The 24,458-nt window shown below is 40.1% G+C and overlaps 5 protein-coding genes across 8 annotated transcripts; 3 read left to right on the forward strand and 2 right to left on the reverse strand.

The window, feature by feature from the left end:
* Window positions 1–715: 715 nt before the first annotated feature.
* LOC141821095 (uncharacterized) lies at window positions 716–6,726 on the reverse strand. 3 transcript variants are annotated; one of them, XM_074708647.1, is made up of 21 exons: window positions 6,492–6,726; window positions 5,702–5,781; window positions 5,461–5,547; window positions 5,276–5,326; window positions 5,072–5,189; window positions 4,924–4,980; window positions 4,760–4,824; window positions 4,570–4,653; window positions 4,402–4,452; window positions 4,244–4,306; window positions 4,110–4,156; window positions 3,946–4,015; window positions 3,799–3,861; window positions 3,015–3,104; window positions 2,896–2,934; window positions 2,548–2,775; window positions 2,393–2,478; window positions 2,245–2,293; window positions 2,088–2,168; window positions 1,905–1,998; window positions 716–1,297 (listed from the first exon to the last, which is right to left on the reverse strand). In XM_074708647.1, exons 1-21 carry the CDS (start codon window positions 6,607–6,609, stop codon window positions 1,080–1,082), a joined length of 1,839 nt encoding a protein of 612 aa, XP_074564748.1. In that variant the 5' UTR covers window positions 6,610–6,726; the 3' UTR covers window positions 716–1,079. The 3 variants fall into 3 exon arrangements, with proteins under 3 accessions (XP_074564748.1, XP_074564600.1, XP_074564673.1); XM_074708499.1 differs by lacking the exon at window positions 6,492–6,726 and adding an exon at window positions 5,862–6,157 and having other exon boundaries at window positions 2,088–2,186; XM_074708572.1 differs by lacking the exon at window positions 6,492–6,726 and adding an exon at window positions 5,862–6,154.
* A 2,098-nt stretch (window positions 6,727–8,824) lies between these two features.
* LOC141821308 (ABC transporter G family member 10-like) lies at window positions 8,825–10,715 on the reverse strand. Its single transcript, XM_074708750.1, has one exon. The coding sequence runs from the start codon at window positions 10,713–10,715 to the stop codon at window positions 8,940–8,942; it is 1,776 nt and encodes a 591-aa protein (XP_074564851.1). The 3' UTR covers window positions 8,825–8,939.
* A 2,725-nt stretch (window positions 10,716–13,440) lies between these two features.
* Window positions 13,441–15,579, forward strand: LOC141839809 (protein trichome birefringence-like 38). The gene is made up of 5 exons (XM_074727643.1): window positions 13,441–13,763; window positions 14,025–14,196; window positions 14,759–14,934; window positions 15,022–15,180; window positions 15,283–15,579. Exons 1-5 carry the CDS (start codon window positions 13,441–13,443, stop codon window positions 15,575–15,577), a joined length of 1,125 nt encoding a protein of 374 aa, XP_074583744.1. The 3' UTR covers window positions 15,578–15,579.
* A 2,592-nt stretch (window positions 15,580–18,171) lies between these two features.
* Window positions 18,172–18,971, forward strand: LOC141848290 (uncharacterized). Its single transcript, XM_074736358.1, has 3 exons — window positions 18,172–18,241; window positions 18,322–18,374; window positions 18,639–18,971. Exons 1-3 carry the CDS (start codon window positions 18,172–18,174, stop codon window positions 18,747–18,749), a joined length of 234 nt encoding a protein of 77 aa, XP_074592459.1. The 3' UTR covers window positions 18,750–18,971.
* A 1,377-nt stretch (window positions 18,972–20,348) lies between these two features.
* LOC141829586 (uncharacterized) lies at window positions 20,349–23,698 on the forward strand. Of its 2 annotated transcripts, none has more exons than XM_074717130.1 (3): window positions 20,349–20,553; window positions 21,734–22,647; window positions 23,026–23,698. In XM_074717130.1, exons 2-3 carry the CDS (start codon window positions 21,800–21,802, stop codon window positions 23,444–23,446), a joined length of 1,269 nt encoding a protein of 422 aa, XP_074573231.1. In that variant the 5' UTR covers window positions 20,349–20,553; window positions 21,734–21,799; the 3' UTR covers window positions 23,447–23,698. The 2 variants fall into 2 exon arrangements, with proteins under 2 accessions (XP_074573231.1, XP_074573304.1); XM_074717203.1 differs by having other exon boundaries at window positions 21,765–22,647.
* The last annotated feature ends 760 nt before the right edge of the window (window positions 23,699–24,458 follow it).

Here is a 24,458-nt window from a genome sequence, read left to right on the forward strand (position 1 = left end):
AAATTATTGGGGGCCATGATTTGACATTGCAAAGCATGTGGGCTCTTCGACGACCCCACTTTGTTGGCCCAATCTAGTGCTGCTTGCGATATATAATAATGGATAATGGTGGCGGTGTGATATATATGATCTGATGAGATATATCGGCCATTGGAGTTCCGGAAGAGACCCACAACTCCTAATCCTCGCCAAAGGTCACTTGTAATCGATGCACATGTATGTGTCGAATTTGCAGCACAGCACAATAATGTTGTCAATTTTAAAAATGTTAAAAATTTTAATTTCTAAAAATAAAATTAATTTTCAATTGATCTTCGTCATGTCATGAGTGAGGGCAGCTCATCCGCCGAGGACGCTTACGCCGACAACGTACGAGTCGGCGGAGGAGAAGCGGAACAAGACACGGCTGGATCCGTGTTCCAAATAGGACGAAGGATGATCAAGGTGGCAAAGTTGCAGGACAACGATGCCATCGGCAAGGGCAAGGGCAAGGGCAAGGGCGGCGGTCCTGCATTCCACGCCCTAGACGATGTCGTCGGTAACCAGGCGCATGCAGGAGAAGGCGGCTAGCTGATGCCGGCGTCAGTGGCACCAACGAAAGGATTTGCAGTAGCATTAGCAAGTTAGTGTGCATGTACGTAATTAAACCTGAGTAGCTTGGACAAGGTTATAATTTGAATCTACACGATGAAAGACTGATGAAGAGAGAGAGAGAGAGCAATAACATCAATTATCTATGACAAATCATATAGAGTTATACAAGACTACCTCCACTCTGAAACAAGCTCACTCTTCGATTGACAATCAAACATTATTTATGTATCTAGCACTCGGAAAGAAAGTACTTAACTCTCAAAAAAGTAAACACTCTTTATAAGACGAAAGAAGGGGACATTGATACTTCAATCCTGTCATTTGGCTGCGCGGACTCATGCATGTTCCTTGTTAAAAAACTGGAACCAACACTAGACGCATGCATGTCGCACGCACCATCATCTCCTTATATAACTACTGCTTTGGTTGACTGTACAGGTTATCTGGAAGAACAACTGCACTAAATTAAATACTATCACTCGTAGTTAATTAAACAGGCATGCAGCAGGCCATTCGTTCCCGTTTCCAATTCCATTTGCATGGAGTTTTCCGTTGGCTAGGCTCTTGGGAGATTTCTTCATGCTCCCGTTTTGATAAAATTTAGGGGCGAAGGAGCCATTGCTCGCTGGCATCAGATTATTGTTCTTTTGGCCGGAGACTTGCAGCCAATCATCCAGTTGCCCGCATGCTGCTGCTATAAGCCCTATCAAGAGATTTTGCAACGGAATTAAGGAGATTATATTTTTGATCAACTTATACTCTCCGATTCTTGGATCGATCGTCTAGACAGCTAGCGGATATATTGAGATCGATAGCACAAGTAATGCAACTACAGTATGAATTATCAGTGCATTTGATATGTAGTTCCATCAGTATTTTGCAACTAAAAAATATTTGGACTTGGGATCTATTTGTTTTGCGGAAAAAAGATTTTTCTAAAAACATCAATTGAAAATGTGAAAGTTTTTTTTTTTCAACTCTAATCTAATCCCTCCTAGAGTAGGCTAAAATCACATCAGCCTTTCCACTCGATCAGATAAAACTCCCTCAAAGAGAAGCTCACAACACCCTAAGAAGGAACTAAGGTGAAGCACAATTAAGTCATGGGTAGCAACCTTGGTGCCTGCCGGACATTAATCCACTTATAGTGCCAAATCGAGCTTGACCCCGATGGGGCCAATCTAGGCTGAGCACAGCTCAAACTATGTTTGTTCAGGCAGGGCCTAGTTGACACCTCTACTATTCGATTTTACAGTTCAAGGAATATTGGATCTTGAGCAAATTTGCACGTTATATAAGGCATGCATTACCTGAGAAAACAGCAGAGGGCTTCCACGGTCGTGATTTGAATTCTGGATGAAATTGAACACCAAGGAAATAAGGGTGTGAAGGCAACTCAATGATCTGCATCATCCATGAATAAAAAGTTAGGAACAATATAATATATCCGAAAAGGAATTGAAATGGAAAAAATATAAGTTTCCGATTCCTACCTCCATGCGTCGACCTGTCTCGTCTTTTCCAACGAAAGTAAGACCAGCTTTTTCGAATTCTGGGACCATACTAGGATTCACCTGTAAGAAACTAATGATCTGGGAAGAAATACTTAATAATGCAACAGTTAAGTGGCATTTGGGTAAGGTGAAAAACCTCATATCTATGGCGATGCCGCTCATCCACAAAGCTAGCATTGCCGTACCTTAAGAAACGAGATAGTAAAACTTGATATTAAGAAAGCATCAAAATATTGCAGTTGCACAAGGCAGTGTCTATTGTCAAAGGAGACTTTTGTGCTTACAACTTTGCAGATTTGCAATCAGCAACCTGGAAAAAGGTCCTCCTTGATCCAAGTCTCATTGTGCCTCCCATGTGAGTCTTGGAGACCTTTATGTTCATTGAATAGATGTTACGACAGACCCATGATTTATGTCAAGAGTAAAAGATGTTAATCACCTCCGGCATAAAAATGACAACGGGAGTAGATGTATCAGGATCAAATTCCATGCTGTTTGCCTCCTTCAAGTTCATGACAGAACGAGCAAACTCGATGACTGCAATCTGCATGCCAAGACAAATGCCAAGATATGGAACTTTGTTTTCCCGTGCGTATTTAGCAGCTAGGATCTTCCCCTCCACACCTCTGTCTCCAAATCCTCCTGGAACCAGTATGCCATCAGCACCCTGTAATATGAGATTGTTGACTTGAGAAAAATATTTTATGAGACTAATCCTAGCTAAGAAAGAAAGAAGGCGAAGTTTTTCATCCTAACATAGAAATTGGCAGCATAAGCTAGGGAGTACCTTCAATAGCCTCCATGCAGCTTCATGTGCAGTGGGTGCCTGTTTGAGAAAAAAATACTTGAGTGAAGAATTCCCAAAATATTTCTAGAAAAGAGTGTTTATCTTGTCAAAGAATGGACCTCTGATGCAGTAGCTTCTTCGAGATCAGTTGAAGGGACCCAATCTACAACAAGTTTTCTACGGCAAGCAACAGAGGCATGCAAAAGAGCCTGCAAGGTTCACGTAGTAAAGCCTTTAGATTTAGAACACAAGGAAAGAAAAGTATGAAAGCGTTATTTATGTCAATTCTTGCATGAGAATGAAGAAAAAAAAAAGAGTAACAGATTGTGGTTTTCAAGGCCAATTGTGATTCATGTAGTTCTTGAGAAAGAACAGATTAAATAAAGCACATCTAGCAATTACTCATTTTATCTTCTAAATGAAAAGTATTAGAAACAAAGACCAAATTGACAAGAATTGGCTAAATTGAAAAAAAAAAGAAAATACTGTACTCATTGTCGCTAAACTTTTGTTAGGGAAAATATCTTTAAAATATGTTTCACAGATTTCACTTGCAATCCTGATTCTGATTCCAAATGTTATTATATTTTCTAACAATAATTCTATATAGGAGATGCTGAACTAGACAAATGTTATGTGATGGATTGAGAATCCATAGCTTCTCCAAGAATGTTGTCCTTGTTCATTTAAATAAGTCACTTCGTGTGTGGGGCTGGCATGGACAAAGAACCAATTTATAAGCACATGGAAATGAAGGGAATGAAAGAGAATCTAATCTTAGCATCGCTATCAACATAAGATGATATAAAAAATTCTGCATCATAAATCAACAAAATGATCACAGATCAGTCCAGCTAATACGAGAATTAAGAGCATAAACTTATAAGTTGAATATGAATTCACCTTCAATACAGAGAGGTAAGAATCAGAAAGCCCAGTATATTTTCCTACCATAGCAATCCGGACCTGAAAATTAAATGACAGCTCGATTATTAAGGTTACGGAATTTTCAAGTGTAAAGCAAAATACTGAGAGAGAAAAGCTTCACACAGGATCATGCAATGTATCACAGAGTTTTGCTCTACCCATCCATTCTTGCAACATGGGTTCTCGAGCATATCTGACAACCAAAATGCTTTTATCAGCCCATGACGTGGAAAGGGAAACTGCTGAATACAAAGAGATCAAAAAAGTAAGCCAGTTATCACACACACCCTTGAAGATTCAGTAGTTTCAGAAGAGCGTCATGTGTCTTTTGCTCCTAGAAGAGAAAGAAATGTTAGTAACCAACTGAAACAACCTTAGAGAGTGATTGATTCCACACTATTGTCAAAGTAATATAGTCTACCCTCAACATCAAAGGAATGTGCCAAATGTTTGCAACATCGTGAAGAGTGACTATGTTCGCTACCTGAAAAAGAAAATGGTCGGACATGAACTTCAAAGCTATACACCTGTTTTGCCATTGCAGAAAGAAGAATGGAGTAGGAGATTGAAAAAACTTACAGGAACATGGCAAAATTGTGAAAGTTTTTCTTTGACATTCACATCCAAAGGCTGCCATTAACCAAACAAGAACAAACACATATCAACGCAATGAGAAGAACAAAAACAAAAAAAATACTCAAATGGAAGAGATGTAGCAAAATGATGATAAGAGATTTTATCTGTAACCTTTTCACAGCGGCAGGCAAGAATATTTGGTGTAAGTCCAAGTCCTCGTAGACGCCTAACGCTATGTTGTGTAGGCTTTGTTTTCTAAAAAAAGAAAGAAATTTATAGTCCATAATAGTCTAATATAGAAAAAAAATTATGAAAAGACTCCCATATGGACTCATTATGTTATCTGGCAGATAGTCTTTACCTGCTCGCCCACTGCTTTAAGAACTGGTATAAGACTGACGTGAACTAGACAGAAATTTCCTGATCCTGACCAAAGTACAGGCAGAAATCACATTATCGAGAAGGATCAATACCTAAACTCTAAAAATCATTAAACTTTGACTGGTTTTGGCAAATTTTCCTCACCTACACGATAAGAGAACTGTCCCAAAGCTTCTATAAATGGCATCGATTCGATATCGCCTAGACACGAACACAGAACCTCGATGTTAATATTGTGTCAAGTAATGTGATTATATATGGAAGCACAAATGAACAAACTAGAAAATGTTACCTATAGTTCCACCCAATTCTATGACGCAGACATCAGCTGGTCCTTCTTTACCGTCCACAGGTATCATTGCTACACGTTCAATCCACTCTTGTATGGCATCTGTGATATGTGGCACAACCTTCAAAAGAAAAGAATGGTAAGTAATGCAAAGATGGTATTGAAAACAAAGACTCCAGTTGGCTTAATGGTATAGAGAAGACATACTTGGACTGTTTTCCCGAGATAGTCACCCCTCCTCTCCTTGTCAATCACAAACTAACAAAGACACAATGTCCAAGGCAAAGTCAGTATATCCGTTAAGAACAGAAGTCTGGTGGGAAAACCAACCAACACAAGTCCAACGGGATTAGATGTCTTGGGATCATAAGCATTCGTATCGCGAGTGGCACCTGATAGATTTTTCCCGTAGTTATATTGTTGTCACGAGTTAATTTTATATCAAGGAAGCGCTCGTAGTTTCCTAGGTCCAAGTCCACCTATTAGAAAAGGAGAACCATCAAAATAATTGAAATAAATACCAAAAACTAACATCCAATTCTTTCATAAACATGTAGAAATTAACTAGAATTAGACAGATATTGCCTTTTAGATTGTTACAAAGTAAAATAGATAAACACGAATGTGCTTTACCTCGCCACCATCATCTAAGACAAAGACTTCACCGTGCTCAAAAGGAGACATAGTCCCAGCATCGGTGTTCAGGTAAGGATCTGTGGAAGTCCACCAATAGAAACAATAAATCATTTGGATTAAAGACAAGAAACATGGATAACTGTGGATAGAAAATGACATGAGCCGAAGGCTTTTCCTTTTTCCTCTAGTTTGGGGAAAACTGGAAGAAAAAAAAACAGTCTAAAAAGAAGCGATGGCGAGAAAATCTTGGCATTTGACTGAAGACGTCTACAGAAGGTCCTTTTTGGATCACAGTGTATGCGAGCATGCATCATCATCGCCAAAAATAAGCCAAAGAAGAATTCAAAGGATGGCCACCAACATTCCTATCGATAAAAGTATGCAAATTTTCACTTGCCCTCTTTCTCTCTGCTTTTTTCCCCAGGAATTAGGAAACTTATCGGATATAGGATCCAAAAAAGAGCGCTTTTGATCACCCAGTCCTCATTGGAAAGTGGCAACAAACGCACACACGGAATCATTCCAAAAGGCGACTAAACGAAGTTACGGCAAAATAAATAAAGGGAAAGACCCAAGTTTTAACGAAGAACAAAGGGGAAATTACAAGGGGATTTCAGAAAAAAAAAATAATAACAAGAAAGAAAGGCGAGAAGCAATATGGATCGAAGGGGGTGAAACTGACGCCACAGTTCTACCGCGTCAGAACGAAACAATGGCCATTTCCCACCCAAAACGTGAAAGAAAACCACAGTTTGGAACGTAAACTCGATGGAATCAAGGCAAGCACCGATTTTAATAGATGTGACGCGGACTCCGCACGACTTGAGGAGGACGCCGATGCTGCTCGCCGTCACCCCTTTCCCTAGCCCACTCACCACTCCCCCTGTCACCAACACGTACTTCATCTCCTTCTCCGGATCGTGCAACAGCAACTCCAGAAACCTAGCTCACAGAACAAGAAGCAATGCCTTCTCTCTCGCTCTCAAGTATCAGCCTGCAGGCTACAGCGGAGGAGGAAAATGACGATTCGAAGCGGACGGCCGGAAGACGAACGAGGCGATTATTTATAAATTCCTTCACCGAACCTTTCATTATTATTATTATTTTTTTTTTTTTACTTCCATTTTTCTAAAAAGTAAAATAAGAGTTGTATAGTATGCATTTGAGTTCTTAATGAAAGTCAAACTTTATTATGACTATTTTGAACCGATTTTAAAATGCTTAATTTGTTTTCTTTTTTTAAAAAAAAATGGTCTAAACCCGGTGCATTTTAATATATAATAATCTCAACATAGTGGATAACGAGAAATTAATTTAGATTCCTTTATTTTTTATAAATTTAGGTTTATATTAAAATGTCTTTATTTTTTAGTTATTCATAAAATGTAATGGTTATTGGTTAGAGAGAAACAGAATATTCCAAGTCGAGCAAGAGAATTCTTAGCCGCCATCGACGATCGTATCGGCGGCTGCGAGTTGTGCCAGCACAAGGCTATAAATAGTTAGGTGTCGTCGCCTTCGCACTTAATCAAGTCTTTTTCCAACCCCTACTGTTTGGATAAACTTATCCAACGTTCACATCATTTATTAATAACTTAATTACAATATCCACTATTGTGTGTTTAATTAGATTATAATTATGGCTAAATTAATACCATCATTCTTTGTCCTTTTTAACTCGTATTTGCCCTCTCGATCGTGTATATCGAAATCCGATGAAAAGATAAAATTAATTGACAATAAAGAGTTCAATTGTGTTTTGATATCTGACAAAAAATTTGTCGTTTTATATATATTTCCTGCCTTATCTAAATATCAAGGTCAATGTCTTGATTTATATATATGTGTGTGCGCGCAATTCGATTTGAAAGCGAATGAAACGATTTGATTTGATTTGATTTGATTTGATAAATTATTTTCGTTCTCTGTAATATGTGTTATTCATTTTTGATTGTATATTTCGAAAGCAGGCATATATGAATTATTATATCCAAGTCAAGTCAAGATGCGAAACCTGTTATATATCTTATGGTAATTAATATATTTAATTTGTAATTTTACGGAAAAGTAATGATCGTGTGAATCATGTAATATTGTACGAAATAAATACATTTGTTTAAAGATTTTAGAAAGCAAAAAAAAAAAAAAGGTGTGTTAAGACCACTCTGAGAAACATGCATGATCTGTATATTGTACTATGTGTGTTTATCACGCCGAACTGTGAACACACCAAACTAATTAACTACCTATATTCATGCCTGCGTACGTATGCATGCAGGTCAACTTAATTAGCATCCAGTCCAAAATTGCAGTCGTTCTTTAAATTATGACTCAGCTCCACGTAATTACAGCACATGTTGGTGAAGTTTATAGCCCGACAACACGTACAGTCAAGGTACGATATATTAAATTAGAAGATTAGATCAGATTAGATGGATTTGAAAATGATCATACCTCATGCGTCTTCAACGCACACTAGCTAGGAAGGATCAGGATTCAGGAATATGTAACAGTTGCGGATGCAACATCCACGATTAATTATGCAATGCATTATGAATTTATTTTCGTGCCACTTATGAGCAGGAGGTGGAATGTGCGACAATTAAAAAGGTACTTACGAACATGGCGGCGCCATGCAGCATGCATGCTGTGCTTCAACAATTACATGTGTTGTCTGACATCCCTCGTGTTTCTGACGAGGATGATTTAGTTTTACAATCTCACCAACTGCTGCAAAGTCAGTCAATGCTTGCCCAACTGGCCAATTCGTAGACATTCTGCCCAAGAGGAGGAAACTGAGTATTCTATGAATTCAACTCGTAGACATTTTGCCCAAAAGGAGTAAACTGAGTATTCTATGAATTCAACTCGTAGACATTTTGCCCAAAAGGAGGGAATTGAGTATTCTATGGATCGGAATTGTACGGTTGTTCCTCCTGCCCACGGCCTAAGCCAGAGCAGTTGGGCCATATACGCCTTTTTTCACTATTTAACTTGGGCCTCACAATACGCTGATGGGGGCCCAATAGCAATTTTGGAGAAGTATCTATAACCGAGTCAGAGGCTGAGCGGAAAGAATGAGTAATGACAGAGGTAACGGTAATAGTAAGATAACTAGTATTTCCTTTTCTATAATTTACCTTTGCAAGAAGGAACGATATGAACAAGAAATTAGTTTCAGGGAAGCAAGAGAGGGAAGAAGTTGAACAAAGAACAGGGAGAAGCAGGAGCAGTACTATCGTCTCGTCCTGTAACATCGGATACAAAGGATGAAGAAGCTGAGGAGTCTGTAGCCGCCGATGAAAGCCAGCATCACGCCGACATGGCTCCACCTCTGCGCTTCCTCCACCCCCTGCTGCCTCAACAGCATCTCTCCGTCGAAAACGCAGTGACCATGGATTCCCCTGCTCAAGCACTGCCTTCTCCCCCTCTCCCCGCCGTACTCGTTCAGCACCAGCGCCTCGAAGGGGTACTTGAACAAGCTCAGGTAGTGCATGAAGATCCAGTACCTGGGAATGCTGTCCTTGCTGATGAAGTATCCGGAGAAGAGGAAGAAGGCGCCCATCATCCCCGAGATGACCGAGTTTCCCATGATGAAGCTCGGCACCAGCGCGCTGAAGCAGGCTACCAAGGAGTTGGCCATCAGCATCACCAGCCACACCACCATGGCGAAGTAAAGGAAGCTCTCCGTCTCCCCCCGGAGCCCCACCAGCCAGTACACCGGCACTGCGAAGAAGAGAGCTGCGGCGAGAAAGAACGGCAGGAACACGAGGGCGTTCGCGATGGCGTAGGAGGAGACCCGGTAGGCTCCCCGCCGTGTCTCCATCTCCAGGATCCGCCGCTCCCGGAGGAAGAGAGGAAGGCCTTCCGTCGTCGAGGAGAGCAGGAATGTGAGGCTGAATGCGAAAAATCCGATCTTGGCTTGCAGGTTGCTCACGCTCATGAATATTGTACCGAGGGCGAAGCCGGCGGCGACGGATTGGAGCATTTTAGCCGCGAATAGCTCGCGTGTTCTCGCCACGTTGTGAAAGAATCGACTGGCGAGGATGGAGATCTCACCAATTCTGGAATTGGCGTAGTAGATTTTGTCTTCCTTGGTGCTAGGAGTTGGGATTTTGTAAGCGGCAGAGGCGGCGGTGTCTTTTTGGGGAGTGATGTCGAGAAAGTCAACGGCTTCCATGGCGAATTCTAGGGCATTGACATGGGGAGGAATGCAATGGCCAGTTTCCTTGAGTCGGCTCTGCAGTAGAGAGATGGAGCCCTGATGTTGCAACGAGCCGCCATGGATGAGCAAGAGCCGGTTGATGAGCTCCAAGATTCGAAAACCCGGTTGATGGATGGTGAGGATGACGGTCTTCCCCTGTACCAGCGCCATGGACCGGAGCAGCCTCACAATGTGCAGTGCCGCGGCCGAGTCGAGCCCGGTCGTCGGCTCGTCCAGGAACACGACCGCCGGGTCGTGCACCAGCTGGATCCCGATCGACACGCGTCGCCGCTCGCCGCCGGAAACTCCGCCGTGCCCTCCGCCGCCGACTCTAGACGCCGCCACGTGGTCCAGCCCCAGGTCCTTAATAAGCTCCTGCACACGCGCCGCCGCCTCGCTGGGCTTCGCCCTCAACCTCAGCCGCGCGCTGTACGCCAGCGTCTCCTCCACGGTGAGCAGCGGGAATAGCGCGTCCTCCTGCGTCACGTACCCAGAGACACGGCAAAGGCGTGACACGTCCATCGGCCGGCCATTGATGAGGATGAGGCCAGAGACTCTGGTCGGGTGTATCACGCCGGCGAGCGCGGATAGGAGCGAGGTCTTCCCTGCTCCGCTCGGGCCGACGATCGCCGTGAGCTCTCCTGGAAGAGCCCTGCAACTCACATTACTCAGGATGGGCCTGGAAGCAGCGGCACCCAGTCGCAACGTTCGCGCGCAGGTCGTGGGGAGGTCGTAGGACAAGCCCTTGGTTTCGATGAGGTATCGCTGGCGGTAGGCGTCGAGCGGTGCTATCGATGGAAGCTCCATGGAAGGTGGAGGATGGAGATCAGAAGAAAACAGAGGATTTGGATGGGACAACAAGTAGAAGAGATGGAGAGAAGACAAAGAGGATGAACTAATTCACACCAACTCCGTTGCCATCGCATACTTCATGCACCGTATAATTCCTTCCAAGCATTGACTAGATCCAAGCTGGTTACGAATCAACCTTCATCCTCATCAAATTTCGTTTGAATAGAGAAGATTTAGTTCCACCAAATGACTTCGCTCTCAGGGAAAAAGTTGCACCAAATCGCACCAGATTCTCAATGAAGAACTGGTGGAGTTTGGCCGGAAAAGAATGAAATTTTAATTCAAATCCTTCCAAAGTAGTTGATGCTTAGATAGATCAATCAAATTCAAAACAGGCTCTTGTGACGACAAGTACGGACTGGCTTAAAATAAACAAAATGCAAATTAATATCTGATCGGAGGAATTGAAACTTGCCAAGCTAAGCAAGCTAATATAAATTTTGGGAATACAGGAACTACTGTGAATGACAGAATGTTTAATTTACTAGAGAAATTTGCACTGAGGAAATATTAATTAATGCATCTGAAATTACGTACGTTATTGTCTCAGTCGATTAAGTTGTGCGTATTAGTTAGTACTTCACTGATATGTATCATTTATCAAGTATCAACATCAGCGATGGACACAATGCAAACGATTTTATGTGTTTTTTAAATATTAAAACGCGCGGCGAGTTTGTCAGTTTGCTTGGATTTATTTAGCTTTCTATAGGCATCATCTCGCCATTATCATGCATGAAAGCTAGTTGATTCAACGAAGGGCCTGAACGAACCAGGATGATAAATAACTAAAATACAAAGCAAATGAAAAATATAATCTATACTATACGGAAACAGTAAGTAATGTGGCAAACTAATTATCTAAAGAGATCGCTTGCGTGACTAAACAATACATGTCTATTTGCTCAATGATTAATTAAAGCTAAACGTTCAAAATTCCTATAAGCTGTGATCGATGGAACAAATTTTTTCCTAAAATTTAGAAAGGTCAATTCAATTAGAAGAAGAACAAACAATGTTAATTAAGCCATAAGTGTGTTAACAACTATAATGATGATCGTATAATATACAGCATATAAAGAAAAATTTTTGGTATATTAAAGTTGCTGTCATTACAAATAATTTAAAGTTATTTATAACTCATGTCGGCAAAATCATACTGGTGCTGCGGTCCAATTCTCTTCTGATTCTCCTCCTTGTTCTTCCCATCCGATGTCATTCTGTACCTGTACAGTCTATGTGTGCAGCAAGAGCTGCTCGCAGGCAAGTGCGTAGCAGAGAAGGACAGGGACTGCTGCTCGGTTTTCTCTAATTAATGGCAGTGTGTTTCCGTGACTCACAGTCACAGAGTTGATACTGTCCACTGCTCGTTGCTTCTGTTTCTTATCTCAAAAGATATCATGCATTTGCATTTAACAATTCAGACACACTAAAAACATGCATTATGAAGAAACTTTATTTATGGTCTCTTGATTTTACAAGGTAAAAATCAGTTGCCGGCAAAAATAAGGATCTGGTACTGCATCATTGTCAAGACAATCGTATCTGTCGCCTTCTGATGATCTTAACTTCGACCCATTCTTAGATTGCCAAAGCGTAGTTGATCCAGCTAGCGCAGCGTCTGCATGGCTGATGGCTGGTCCGAAGTCTTAATCGCAAAATGTAAACAAACTGCATTAATTGCATGCGTTGATAACAAGCAATTGCTGGGACAATGAAAATAGTATTGTGGTTTTAAGTATTGCTTGAAAAATATAACACGGGAAAAAAAAACGAAGAGGTTGGGATAGCAAATCATTGGAATTAAGAAAATAGAATTAGCAATATGACTTATATACCAATGGTGCTGTCCGGTGAAGAAATTGATATGATACGTGTTATTTTTATTTAATTACCATTAGATGCATCCATTTAACATGTCGCTTTAAAGGATGTCTTTATTTAAGTTTTATCCCAATAAATGCTTTTGTTACACAACTTAGTGTAATACACACACAGCCTTGTATATCATTTCTACTAATTTTGGATCAACCTTTGTAGTGAAGGTACAAATAATACTTTATTTTTATTTTTAAATATATGAACCTTAATGTCTTTATTTTTTTTTTTTGGTAACTAATTTTCCTTTCTTTTATTTTCCACAAGTTAAAATTGCTCCTTCCTTTTGTTTCCGTATTTAATTAAAATAATTTTGATTTCTCTTCTGATTTTTATTAAACGAAAACAGTCTGTTTTTCACCTCACATGAAAAATAATAAATTCTTCCTTCATTTCTTTGTTTTTTGTCTTCTTCTTGTTTGTGTTTCTTTTCCTTAGGAATATAACTAAATAAAATACCATCGATGCAATCATTTTAAAATAATTTTTTTATTATTCTCTCTTTTTTTTTCTTTCACTCCAATTGGGTTTAGGAGTCGAATTTATCAAATTTTCTGCGCGAAAAATTCTCTAATTCCCTTCATTCCTCAAAGGGTCTCGTCAAGATTTCGTAATAAAATGGTCAATTTTTGTCACCTTTCCATCATTAACCCCTACGATACCAGCCACGCACATGTGCCCGCGCAATTTCTACACCAGCCAAATGTACTGCCCGATTTGTTTCCTTGCTCTGATGGCGTGAACATTGATTATAAATCCAAATCTCAACATCATCACCAGCATCGCTGCACTCCCAGCTCCCATGGGAAACAGTGTTCTATCGAGCTTGCTCCTCTGCTGTTGTTCTCTCCTTGCGTTTTTACTCTCCGCCACCGCGTATCTCCCCTACCACCGCGACAGCGGCAATAGCCTCGCGGCGAGGATGGTGAGGGGGCGGAGGACGCATACCGCTGCCGCGAGTTGCAACCTGTTCCAAGGCAGCTGGGTCTACGACGAGTCGTACCCGGCGTACGACTCCGCTGCCTGCCCCTTCATCGACCCCGAGTTCGACTGCCAGCGCTACGGCCGCCCCGACAAGGACTACCTCAAGTATCGTTGGAACCCTGATTCCTGCGACCTCCCAAGGTTCGTCATTTAACTGAGCACTATCATCGTCTTCATCGAACTACGACAATTCAGCTTCTTACTCTAACAATAAACGCCGGAAGTTTTGATTGCCGACAACTGGAAGTGTCGGTAATGGTGAAAATAATTAACATGCGATGGAATATGAAATTTTGGTGCAGGGTGGTCTTCGTCTTATTTTGTAACTCGTATTCATCCATATCTGCTTAGTATTTGTTAAATTGGATTATTATCTGAGTACATGGTGTCTGCCCGATTCAGATTTAATGGAGTGGATTTTTTAACGAAATTCAAAGGGAAGAAGATAATGTTCGTGGGGGATTCGCTAAGCGAGAACCAATGGATGTCGCTGGCTTGCATGCTCCACGCCGCCGTCCCCGACGGCAACACAAACTACGCAAAATCAACCCCTCTCTCCTCCATTACGTTTCAGGTTTCTTCCTTCCCCTCTCAACAGCCCCTTAAATCTCATTCTCAAGTCCATGAATTTTCATCACAAATTCTTCTAGTGTCTTGTTTTTTTGCCTGCGGATGTTGACACCGTAAGGGTCACGTCCACTGCCTCCTTGGAGCTAGTGCTTGTCTGTTTTGGTGTCAGCAGGGTTCGCTAATCAAGGAAGAAGACAGCGGAGCTTGTCGTTCCAGCGCTGTTCTGCTTGTTCTAATTTCCTGCTTAATCGTTTTCATCCATCCATAATCCATTTGTTTTGAACTTTGTTCATGTTATTCTCTCAATAGGACAAGCTCTCGGACCGGGAGCACTGCCTGTCACCTATCCACCTGGCTGGAATCTGGCTTTATTAGCTCATCCATTGAATCTGAATCTCTGGCGTCATTTTCTAATTAGCCTTAGCCTTAGCCTCTTCCATAACTACTTTTCTCTCTGCCAATATTTCTACTAGATCTGCTCTTGGCAATGAGACCTCCTGTGACCAACCTCAAAGGTCCACTTGGATTCTTAGTAACAATTAAGCGCATTGTTTGTATACATGCAGGAGTATGGAGTGTCGATCATGCTGTACCACAGCACCTACCTGGTCGACATCGTCAACGAGACCATCGGCCGGGTTCTGAAGCTTGACTCGATTCAATCCGGTTCGGCCTGGACCGCAGCTCACGTGCTGATCTTCAACACCTGGCACTGGTGGACTCACAAAGGAACGAGCCAACCGTGTGAGTTCGATCCGTCTGCCTACTTTTCGATGTCGATTAACTTCTGCTGTTGAAATGATTCTGAATCTTATGTGGACGCATGCAGATGGGATTACATAGAATACGGCGGGCAGACGTACAAAGACATGGACCGGCTGGAGGCCTTCAGAAAGGGGCTGACCACCTGGGCCAAATGGGTCGATTCCAACATCAATCCTGCCGCAACAAAAGTCTTCTTCCAGGGCATCTCTCCCACCCATTATAGGTAATTAAGTCTCCTACGACAACAATTAATTAGGAATCACGTACGCACTTACTTATGAAATTCATATATGCTCTCTGACTGACTGTTTGATTGATTGATCAGAGCAACAGAGTGGGGCGAAGCGAGCTCAAAGGGCTGTTCTAATCAGACGGAGCCTGTGATTGGATCCACCTACCCGGCTGGTCCGGTTCCGGCACAGTCGGTGGTGAAGAGTGTGTTGAGCGGGGTGTCGAAGCCGGTGTCCTTGCTCGATATAACTCTGCTCTCGCAGCTTCGGAAGGATGGGCATCCATCGTCGTACAGCGGAGACCACTCCGGGATGGATTGCAGCCACTGGTGCCTCGCCGGCATTCCGGATACCTGGAATCAGCTCCTGTATGCAGCACTGACACTATAGAAGGCGGCGTGGCGTGGCGTCGTCGTTCTTCCAGCTCATTGCTTCCTTATTTTTAAAAAAGTATTTCCATTTTGGCACACAAAGTTTACTGTTTTTTAAAAAATATATCTTTTGCATTTTAATGTCGTTGTTTCCTCGGTAAACTTTTAGTGGAATTAATTACAATCATTTGCACTTGTATGATGTTGAAATAAATTACAAGTTCAATAAAATTTCCAGTTAATTTTTTTTAAAAGTCTTATATATTTGTCTAACGATATTTACAAATTTAATGTCATTAAAATGTTTTTTAAATATCGAATTGATTTTAAACTAGCGTGTACTGCCATTAAATTTCATTCAAAAGATCCTTTAGATATATAAAAATTAATGGAGCGTCACTTTGATTAAATTATTACAAAAGAAGCTAAGATACCACAAGTTTATCGTTTTTTTATTAAATAGTTGGCCGTTCCAGCCTTCTAGGCATTCAAATGTAGTTTTAGCATCTAAATTCTACATCAGGTAGTTGATTCGTAAATTAATCTATAAAATAAAAATATCACAATCAACAGGCTTAAAAAAACAATCTGACTTTTGATAAAAATTCTGAAATCGTTACCCGTTATTTGCTACCGAAGCCACAGCGAGAGAGATGATTAGACGAAGTAAGAAGAGAGGCGTTCTTAATAAATTTGATGAATTTTTTATGACGTCTATCACACAATTAGGGTTTTGATTTGATGATTGAGTTCTTGTTCAGACCAAATTCTTCGTTGGATCAAGGTTTCGTGCACTGATCTTATAAGTTTTATTCCTGAGAACTGGAACGTTACTTAGAGTGCACTGATACCTATATATTAAATAGTAATATGTTGAAATGTAACGGGAAACGGACAAGAAGAACTCTGTTCACGATATCTGCAGATTCATGATTAGTTTGAAAAAAAAACATTGTTGTATATCATAATCAGTATCATCAGAGACCACCAACAACATTTGTTGTTAACTGCATGGATCTTATTTTTCGGTTGAGCACTGTACAAGGCATATTCTCTTGGGATATTCAAAACAGTTAATTAATTTGGACCTTTGGGTGAGGTCTGAAGCTCCCCTCCTTCCTCACATGGCTTGTCCTTATCACAACTCTTTTGTGTTTTGACCAGAATAGTGGTCAGTTAATTGGTTTGTGATTTCTGCTTCCTTACTGCCTTATGTCCTAGAATAGTGGTCAGTTGTCTCTCCACTCTGTTTTGAACTTCTGATGTCTAACACAGATTTATCCATTCTCTAATTTATGTGCTACAGAGGAAACTTGTTCTGAAATCGTTTTGAAGGTGAGGTTTAATTAGTTGAGTTGGGTTATCATTGTTCAGAAGTCAGAGATGCAAGTAATTAACTGAGTCGGAAAAACTTTCAGCAGACTAATCATTTGAAGCACCAAGTTCATTGGCACAAGATGATTCTCCCATTAATTTCATTTTGTGTATTTCACCTTAAGAAACTGCACTAAGAGTATTGCATTGCTGTATTTTAATCCTGCGAGTGACATTTAACTTTCCATTTTCGCACCACAAAATCTGATATCTTGGATATGGTTCTACCCGGATTTATAGTGGAACAAGGCATCTTCATATGGTAGTCAATACATCTTCCAGCTGGTGCTACACAACTGCAGTGGTGACAAGTATGTGAAGTCTTGGCTTTGCAAATCCAATTGTATGATCTTGAATGTCTCCCAGGTTTGTTGTGCCATGAAGTATGTGATGTCCATATTTTAGAAACAGTTCGAGCAACTAGAATATAATATCATGATTAGTGAAGAAATACTATTATGAAGAAGCAAACGATACACTTCATTTACTTTAGTCAAAGTTCTTTTGCGTGTTCCACTTTGTATGGTTCATTTTGAGTGGCCTCTGAGATGCTTTGATGCATATTCACCCTAGCCAACAGAGAAACACCAGGTTTCAAGCATGACATATAGTGCGCGAACTATTAAAGATTGTCCTTCGCGTTTTGTAGTGGTACGGCACCACGGCATTGATCTTGTAATAGTAGTTGCATGATGTTTCACATAACAGGCCAAAAGTTTTTCACTAATGAAGAACTAGAACATAGTATTGAGTGTTGATGGGCACCATACTAGTCTACTAGAGATGCAAATCTACATATATTTTTTTTTCTGTCAAGTGGAAAGCTACATTATATTGTTAACAATCTTTATCTGCTTATATTTGTATGTACAATATAATCAGAAACATCCCTTGTAGGAAATTTGTAATCATAGTTTGGGCAAAGGTCAACTATCACAACCTTTTTAAAGAAGCCTGCAAATTAGCTTATGGCCCAAACTGTATTACTGATAGTGATCCGATGACTATTGAGATGGGCCATGCAACAGATGCTGCTTTGGTGGAGAACAGGCAACTAAGCAGTAATTATCAAATAGCCGGATAAGTGCAGTTGACTTCTAGCTAGCTGACGAATTTCACGGTGACTGTGCGGGCCAATCATGGCTAACGGACCATGTGAAACGTTTGCATTCGCCAACCATAAAAGAGACCTTGGTTCCCGTTGAAACCCCTCAAAAATCTTCCATGAGAAGAGCAACCATGGCATTTAGACTCAGATCCTACTTCACTATCCTTCTGCTAATTATTCTCCTCTTTGAGACATCTTCATGTACGATGCCTTTTTTGTTTTTTGTTTTAAATTTTTCCAATGCCGTTTGCATCACACTAGCTAGTGTCTCATCTGTTCAGGCATGATTCAAAGTTCTGAAAGTGGAACTCAACATCCCTACCTGATGACCAAGGTAATTTGCAAGCTTTTGTATGCTGGCCAAGTAGCCCATGTAGAAGGCCAAAGCATTGAAATTATTCTAAATTTCTTAGTTCCTGCATTTACACCTTTTCTTTCAGAAAATGCATTTCAGTAATAGATCTTACAGTACTGGCTATTCATGGAATATAATGAGATTTAAGCGCTGCAGAAGAGTATCAACTTCTTGGATTTGTACTATTACTGGTCCAACTTAAAGTTATGAACTAACACTCTTGTCGTTTGATTTTTTTCTCAGCATGTGCGCATGAGAAGGGCTTTGCAAGAGTTCATTCAAGATTATGAGAATGGGGGACCGAATCCCAAACATGACCCCAAGAAAGGCAAGCCAGGCGGCAAGGGTCCCTAACTTTGATCACCTACCCCTCCAACGCATAGGAACTAGTTATCGTATCATCGTAGGAACCCATCTTTCATGTCTATGCAGCAAAGTCCTGATCAAGTTATGATAAATATTAAGACTTTTCAACTTCCTTTTTGTTGAAGTGCTATGTTTAACGCTTTAGGGAACGACGCAGGGGTTGTCCATGAGAAGAGATGTTTCCAAGTTAACGTCTCCCTATAACAGATAGAGCTGGATAATTAAATAAAGGGTTGAAAGTTTATTAACTAACGCGTGTTACTTTGTTGATTACATTATGGTCGATCTGAATGCAAATATCTAAGTATTTGCTCCTGGGTTGGATTTAAGGAATCAAGTGTCATACAGATATTTGAAGAAATGTCTGTATATTTATTTTCCATCCTTACCTTTCACTTTTGCAACAATTCTTACATATTTATTTTTGCAATCTACTGTCTTTTCAAATAAACACACTTTGAAGTGGGATCACGTTTACCTAACAATGAAAAAGAGCATCCTAATCCTAATCCTAATCCTAATCCTATGGAAGCATTAACTTGTATCAAGTTTATATGTTCACCAAACAAAAATGTACAATTCCTATTAATTTCAGTGCTTCTCCGAAATGATCCCATACTATAGTATCCACTCTCTGTAATTTATTATGATTATTTTATTTTCTTTAACTTTATTCCCAATCGAATGGAAAAGAGCTCTTCTTTGGCAGTACAAATTGCGGAAGAAGGAATGACCGGCCCAAGAACGTAACGTCGATCGGCTCATATTTCAGTTGGCAGAATGATTGATCCAAGAGAGCAAGTTGTTTCAAGCACCTGGTTTTCTTCAATTTTTTGCTTTTGTTTCAACACCCAAAAAAGATTACGTTGTCGTTTTCAAGTTAAGCAAATGTATTAATTGACAAGGCTGATATATGAATGCGTTTGGTGAGAAAGCTAAGAAAAGGCATGAGTGTCCATATGCATTGTTACACGTCTCTAAAGACTTGGGCTGATTTCCTTCTAGGACTTGACTCCACTTAATCTATGTGCTTAGTTTTTGGAATCCAGGTGCTTCATCTCAAATCACATTGGTGGGTGGATTCTTGTCCAATTAGATGATAAAATAAAAAACTGCCCATCTGATTCCATCTACTCGATTCACCAAAGACATGAGCAAATACTCACTTACCAATTTTTAGTAAAATTTGGATTATGCACCCTGTATTTTTTTCTTGTTTTCCCTTTTTCTTTTCCATTCTGTTTATCTTTATTATATTTCCAAAACTCTGGGGCCAAATTAAGTTTTTTTTTTATATTATCCTTTATTATTTTCTATATACTCAATACACGTAAGTTGGAAAATATCGATTTAAGTAAAGCCGGCCATCCTCGTCAATGCGGGTACCGGCAACACGCGTAGGTAAGGATTTCTCGATTTATAGTTCGAATGATCGCGTACGAGTTAACGTCGGCCGAGTCTGGCGCAATGACGACCGCGTGTAAATCCGCATTGCCCACCCAGGGCCCGGGGGGCCCATTCGAGCGAACCGCTCCCGATAAGAGAGATATTTTAATCGAGAAAGGAAACATTGGGAGAAGAATTAGGCTCTTATCGATTGCTGCTTTCGGAAGTATAACTTGTGAGATGAATAAAATGGCGAACGGAGCAAACTATCGCGATCCCACTCTTTTTTTGTTTGATCCTTCTGCTTCTGTCAACTTAAACCATCTCTGTTGTTGGATCGTGGTGAAGCGAGGAAGTTGAATTCTCCGTTCATTCGCCTCTCGTCCCGGATCACTAGTTTCGTCTGGTTCGTGCGAAATGTTCCTTTATTTTCATTGTAAAACTTTGTGTTTATTTCTTGCTTGCTCGTGGATTTCGTGGTGCCGATAGCGGAGTTAGGTTTTTGTTTGTGCCTGTTGTTTTTCTTCGACTTTCTGGTTTTTGTCTTTGGGAAAATGAGAAATTGATATTGACGACGTCGCCGATGTAGGCTTAATTTTATTACTATATTGTTGGTCAAGACTCAAGAGTAGCTGAAATTTGGTTTTTCTTTGCTCCGTGTGGCAGTTTTTTACCTGGAAGAGTTTTCTGTTTGTTCAATTTGTTGCTCACTTTAGCTCTTTTGTTCATTGTTTGTTCGATCCATGGGCTTCTTATTCATTTTTTGCGTACGGATGGGATAATTTGACCACTTTAGCTCTGTCGTTTAGATTGTTTAATTCGTTCCCCGATGGCAATGCAATTTGACCGGAATTTTCTTTCTTTAGCTCTGATGCTGTTTTTAGATTGTTTAATTCAAATGCTTGTTAATTGTTTTGCACTATTTTGACATACTGATGAGATTTGTTTGAGCTTTCCTCACCATAGTCTATTTCTTGTTGCCGAAATTTTGTTAAGGGAGTTATGTTTTTTGGTTTTACCTATATTGAATTTTGCATTTATTGGTAGTTTTGAAACTCATTTATACAAACTGAATTAAACTTTCTGCTATTAAGAATAGATAGGCATCCAACACTTAGAATTAGAGAGTTCCATAAGTAAATAGACTACTCAGAAAGACTTTTTCATCGGACGAGACCAAGGTAGATTGAAATCTTCCGTACAATCTTCTTCAGTCTGTACTCTGTAAAATCGATCCAAATTTATATGCCCTCTATTTATTTAGTGATAGAGGTTTATGACATTTCAATCAGTGGATAAGATTTGACTGTCTGATTTTGTTAAATCCTCCAAGTAGTCATAATGAAACAAAATTGCTGCCTGAAAATTGTATCTAAGATTCTCCTTTTTCATTCGTACAATACTCCAAGTTTCAACTGATTAGTTTTCTTCTCAAACTCAATGCATAGCTAAGTTATCTGCCATCCAAACTTTTCTTGTATAATAACTTCACATGAGGCCTAGGGCACACTTTTGTATGCATTACTTCTTTTGATAGGGTTGCTTTATATTAATTGTATTTTTTTTTCTTTTTTCTTATAAATTAGGACATGCTGTTGACTCATTGGCTTGCAGCAGATTAAAAATTATACCTAATGGTTTGAGAGAACGAGATGTTCATGGCAGCTGCAGAAGTAAGGACTGCTTGGCAGCGTGCTGCAAACCGTTGCCTGGTACAGGAAGATGCAAAGCGAGCTCCAAAACTCGCTTGCTGTTCACCATCTACTATACAAAGTGATTCAGGCAGTGGAAGTACAATAACTGTCCAAGATTATCTTATTCCTAATTTCATACCTAACAGAAATTCCATGAATTCTATTCTGTCACCTGAAACAAAATGGTGGCTTCAGGTGCAACCGAGCTTTGGATATCATAAGGATTTTATTTGTGAGCAACTAAGCGCTTTTGAAGATGAGGGTGACGCTGAGGAAGTTGTACTCACAAATGAGAACTCTTCAGCAGATGACTCTAGCAATTTTGTTCCTAAAAAGGAAGACTCTTTTCTGAACTCTTCTGAGGTAGTCTCATCAGTTTTCATAACACAGGGTGCGGATAGAATGTTCAAAGAGATTAATGCAAAAAGTTATTCAGAACACATGCTCAAGAGAAAGATAGCCACTGAAGATTGCCTTCATAAAGGGGAACTTCTGGGCTCAACAGTTGATCCCTTTGCCCTGAAAAGAACAGAAAAATTTTCGTTAGATTTTGAATCACCCTCGGTCAGGGCTAACAAATCTGAGACATGGTGGCATATTGCAGGCAAAGATGAATTATCTTTGTTGGTTGCCCAAAAATCTTTGCAGCATATTGAAAATTGTGATCTTCCTAGATCTAGCCAGACAGTTCATGTCCCCATTAGAAAGTTGGATGCACGTATATATGGTACTTGTACGTGTGGTTCTGATGACAAGTTATTTTCTCCCGGTGTAAACATGCTGAACGAATCAGAGAAGTTTTACAGGCAAGACTCTATGCTACTTTGTTTTTGTTAGTTTCATCGTTCGTATTCCTTTTTAGCAGATAGCTGTAACAGTAACATCATTAGTCTCCATTGCATTTCTGTAGTTGTTGATGTTGTTGTTTGGAGTATGGATGCTATAATAATTTAGTTGTACCTGTCCATCGAATATGGAAGTTAATTTTCCTTTTTTTGCTTATGCTATCATTCTAGTGATCCTTTGATCCTATTATGCTTTCTTTTCAGCCTCTCTGTTTCTGTCGTTTTTATATGCAAAGTTCTCTAATTACTCCTGACAAGTGTCAAGCCCTTGTTAGATGCAATCTCTTTAATTGGTTGCAGTACGCACTGAACATTATTTGATCTGACAATCTAATGCAGTCAAGCACAAGGTCGAAAATCTCCCAGTAATCAGACATTCAAGCATGACCTTTCAAGGTCCAATCTTCTGGATGCACTTCGCCATTCACAAACCCGAGCAAGGAAAGCTGAAATGGAGGCTCAGAAAGCTCATGATGACAATGAACATATAATCGAGCTTTTATTCAGACAAGCGTCACACCTTTTTGCGTACAGACAGTGGCTTCAAATGTTGCAGTGGCAGAACCTTCTTCTTCAGCATCAACTCAAGGACCATTCAATATCGACTACAATGCCATTGAAAGGGAAACACAAGGAAGGGAGGAAAAAGCAGAAGTGTGAGATTTGCAAATTCGCAGTTGCATTAGCTGTCGGATTGGGCCTGGTTGGCGCAGGATTGTTCATCGGCTGGACGATCGGTTGCTTGTTTCCCCCGGTATAGAATTTTTATCATCTTCGAGTCAATGTTTGCCCTTGATTTGTGTTATGGCGAACAGGTGATTGCATATTGGGCACGTTTTGTCCTTGATCTGTGTTATGGCGAACAGGTGATTGCATAGTAGGCACGTTTTGTGACCTAATGAAAAAGCGCGGGTTTCAGTATCAGACGGCGGTTCATGTTCACTGGAGTTCATCTTTCCATGTAGTATACATTGGTTTCTGCTGTACATAATATGTTACATCGAGACTCAAAAGTGTATACATTCTGCACAGATACGATTGCTCTGGTTGAGGATAAATTTTTTTATAGTGACTGAAATGGCTTCATATCAAAAAAATCTCCTAAAATTTTTTTTTAAAGATATAAAAACATCTCAGTTAACAAATATATATTATTAAAATGACTTAAATTAAAATAGCATCTCAAGTCAACAAATATATATTATTAAGAAAATTTAAACACAGAATCTCAATTTACACACATATCCATGCTCTGGTTGAGATAAGTATTTCCTTTTTAATTTGCTATATAGTGTCGTTTAGGTTATTTTAAATACAATTTTCTTATAATTTAGAAAATATTATTTTGGTAAATTCCGATTCCATTAAATTATTTTAACAAGCAGCAGAATGTGGCGGCTCGAGGATATAGCACACAGGGAAAGTCGAAAAGAGTGATGGACCGATATGGGAGCCCAACTAAGTAAGTAGTGGTCCCTTATTTTATTCTTCGGCCCATGTAAAATTCCCGTCCGGTCGGTCGCTAGGTCCTAGCCGCCATCTTTTGCACGGATGCAGTCGCCCCCTTTGTTCCCCTTTTTCCTCTGTTCCCCTTGTTTCTCTTTATCTTGGAGACCAATTCTGGACGTGGTGTTTTGCTTAATTAACGAATGTTCGAATGTAACCTAGATTATTTGTATCTTGATCGATTTTTTTAGCATCGTACTCTACCGGCTCACACATTCCTTTGGAATGGTTTTAATAAGCTGAACAATGAAGACCAAGTTTCATCT

This window comes from Curcuma longa, chromosome 1 (genome assembly GCF_044706935.1).
Source record: "Curcuma longa cultivar G26 ecotype Majalengka, Jawa Barat chromosome 1, ITB_CL_G26_1.1, whole genome shotgun sequence".
Taxonomy (NCBI): Eukaryota; Viridiplantae; Streptophyta; class Magnoliopsida; order Zingiberales; family Zingiberaceae; genus Curcuma; species Curcuma longa.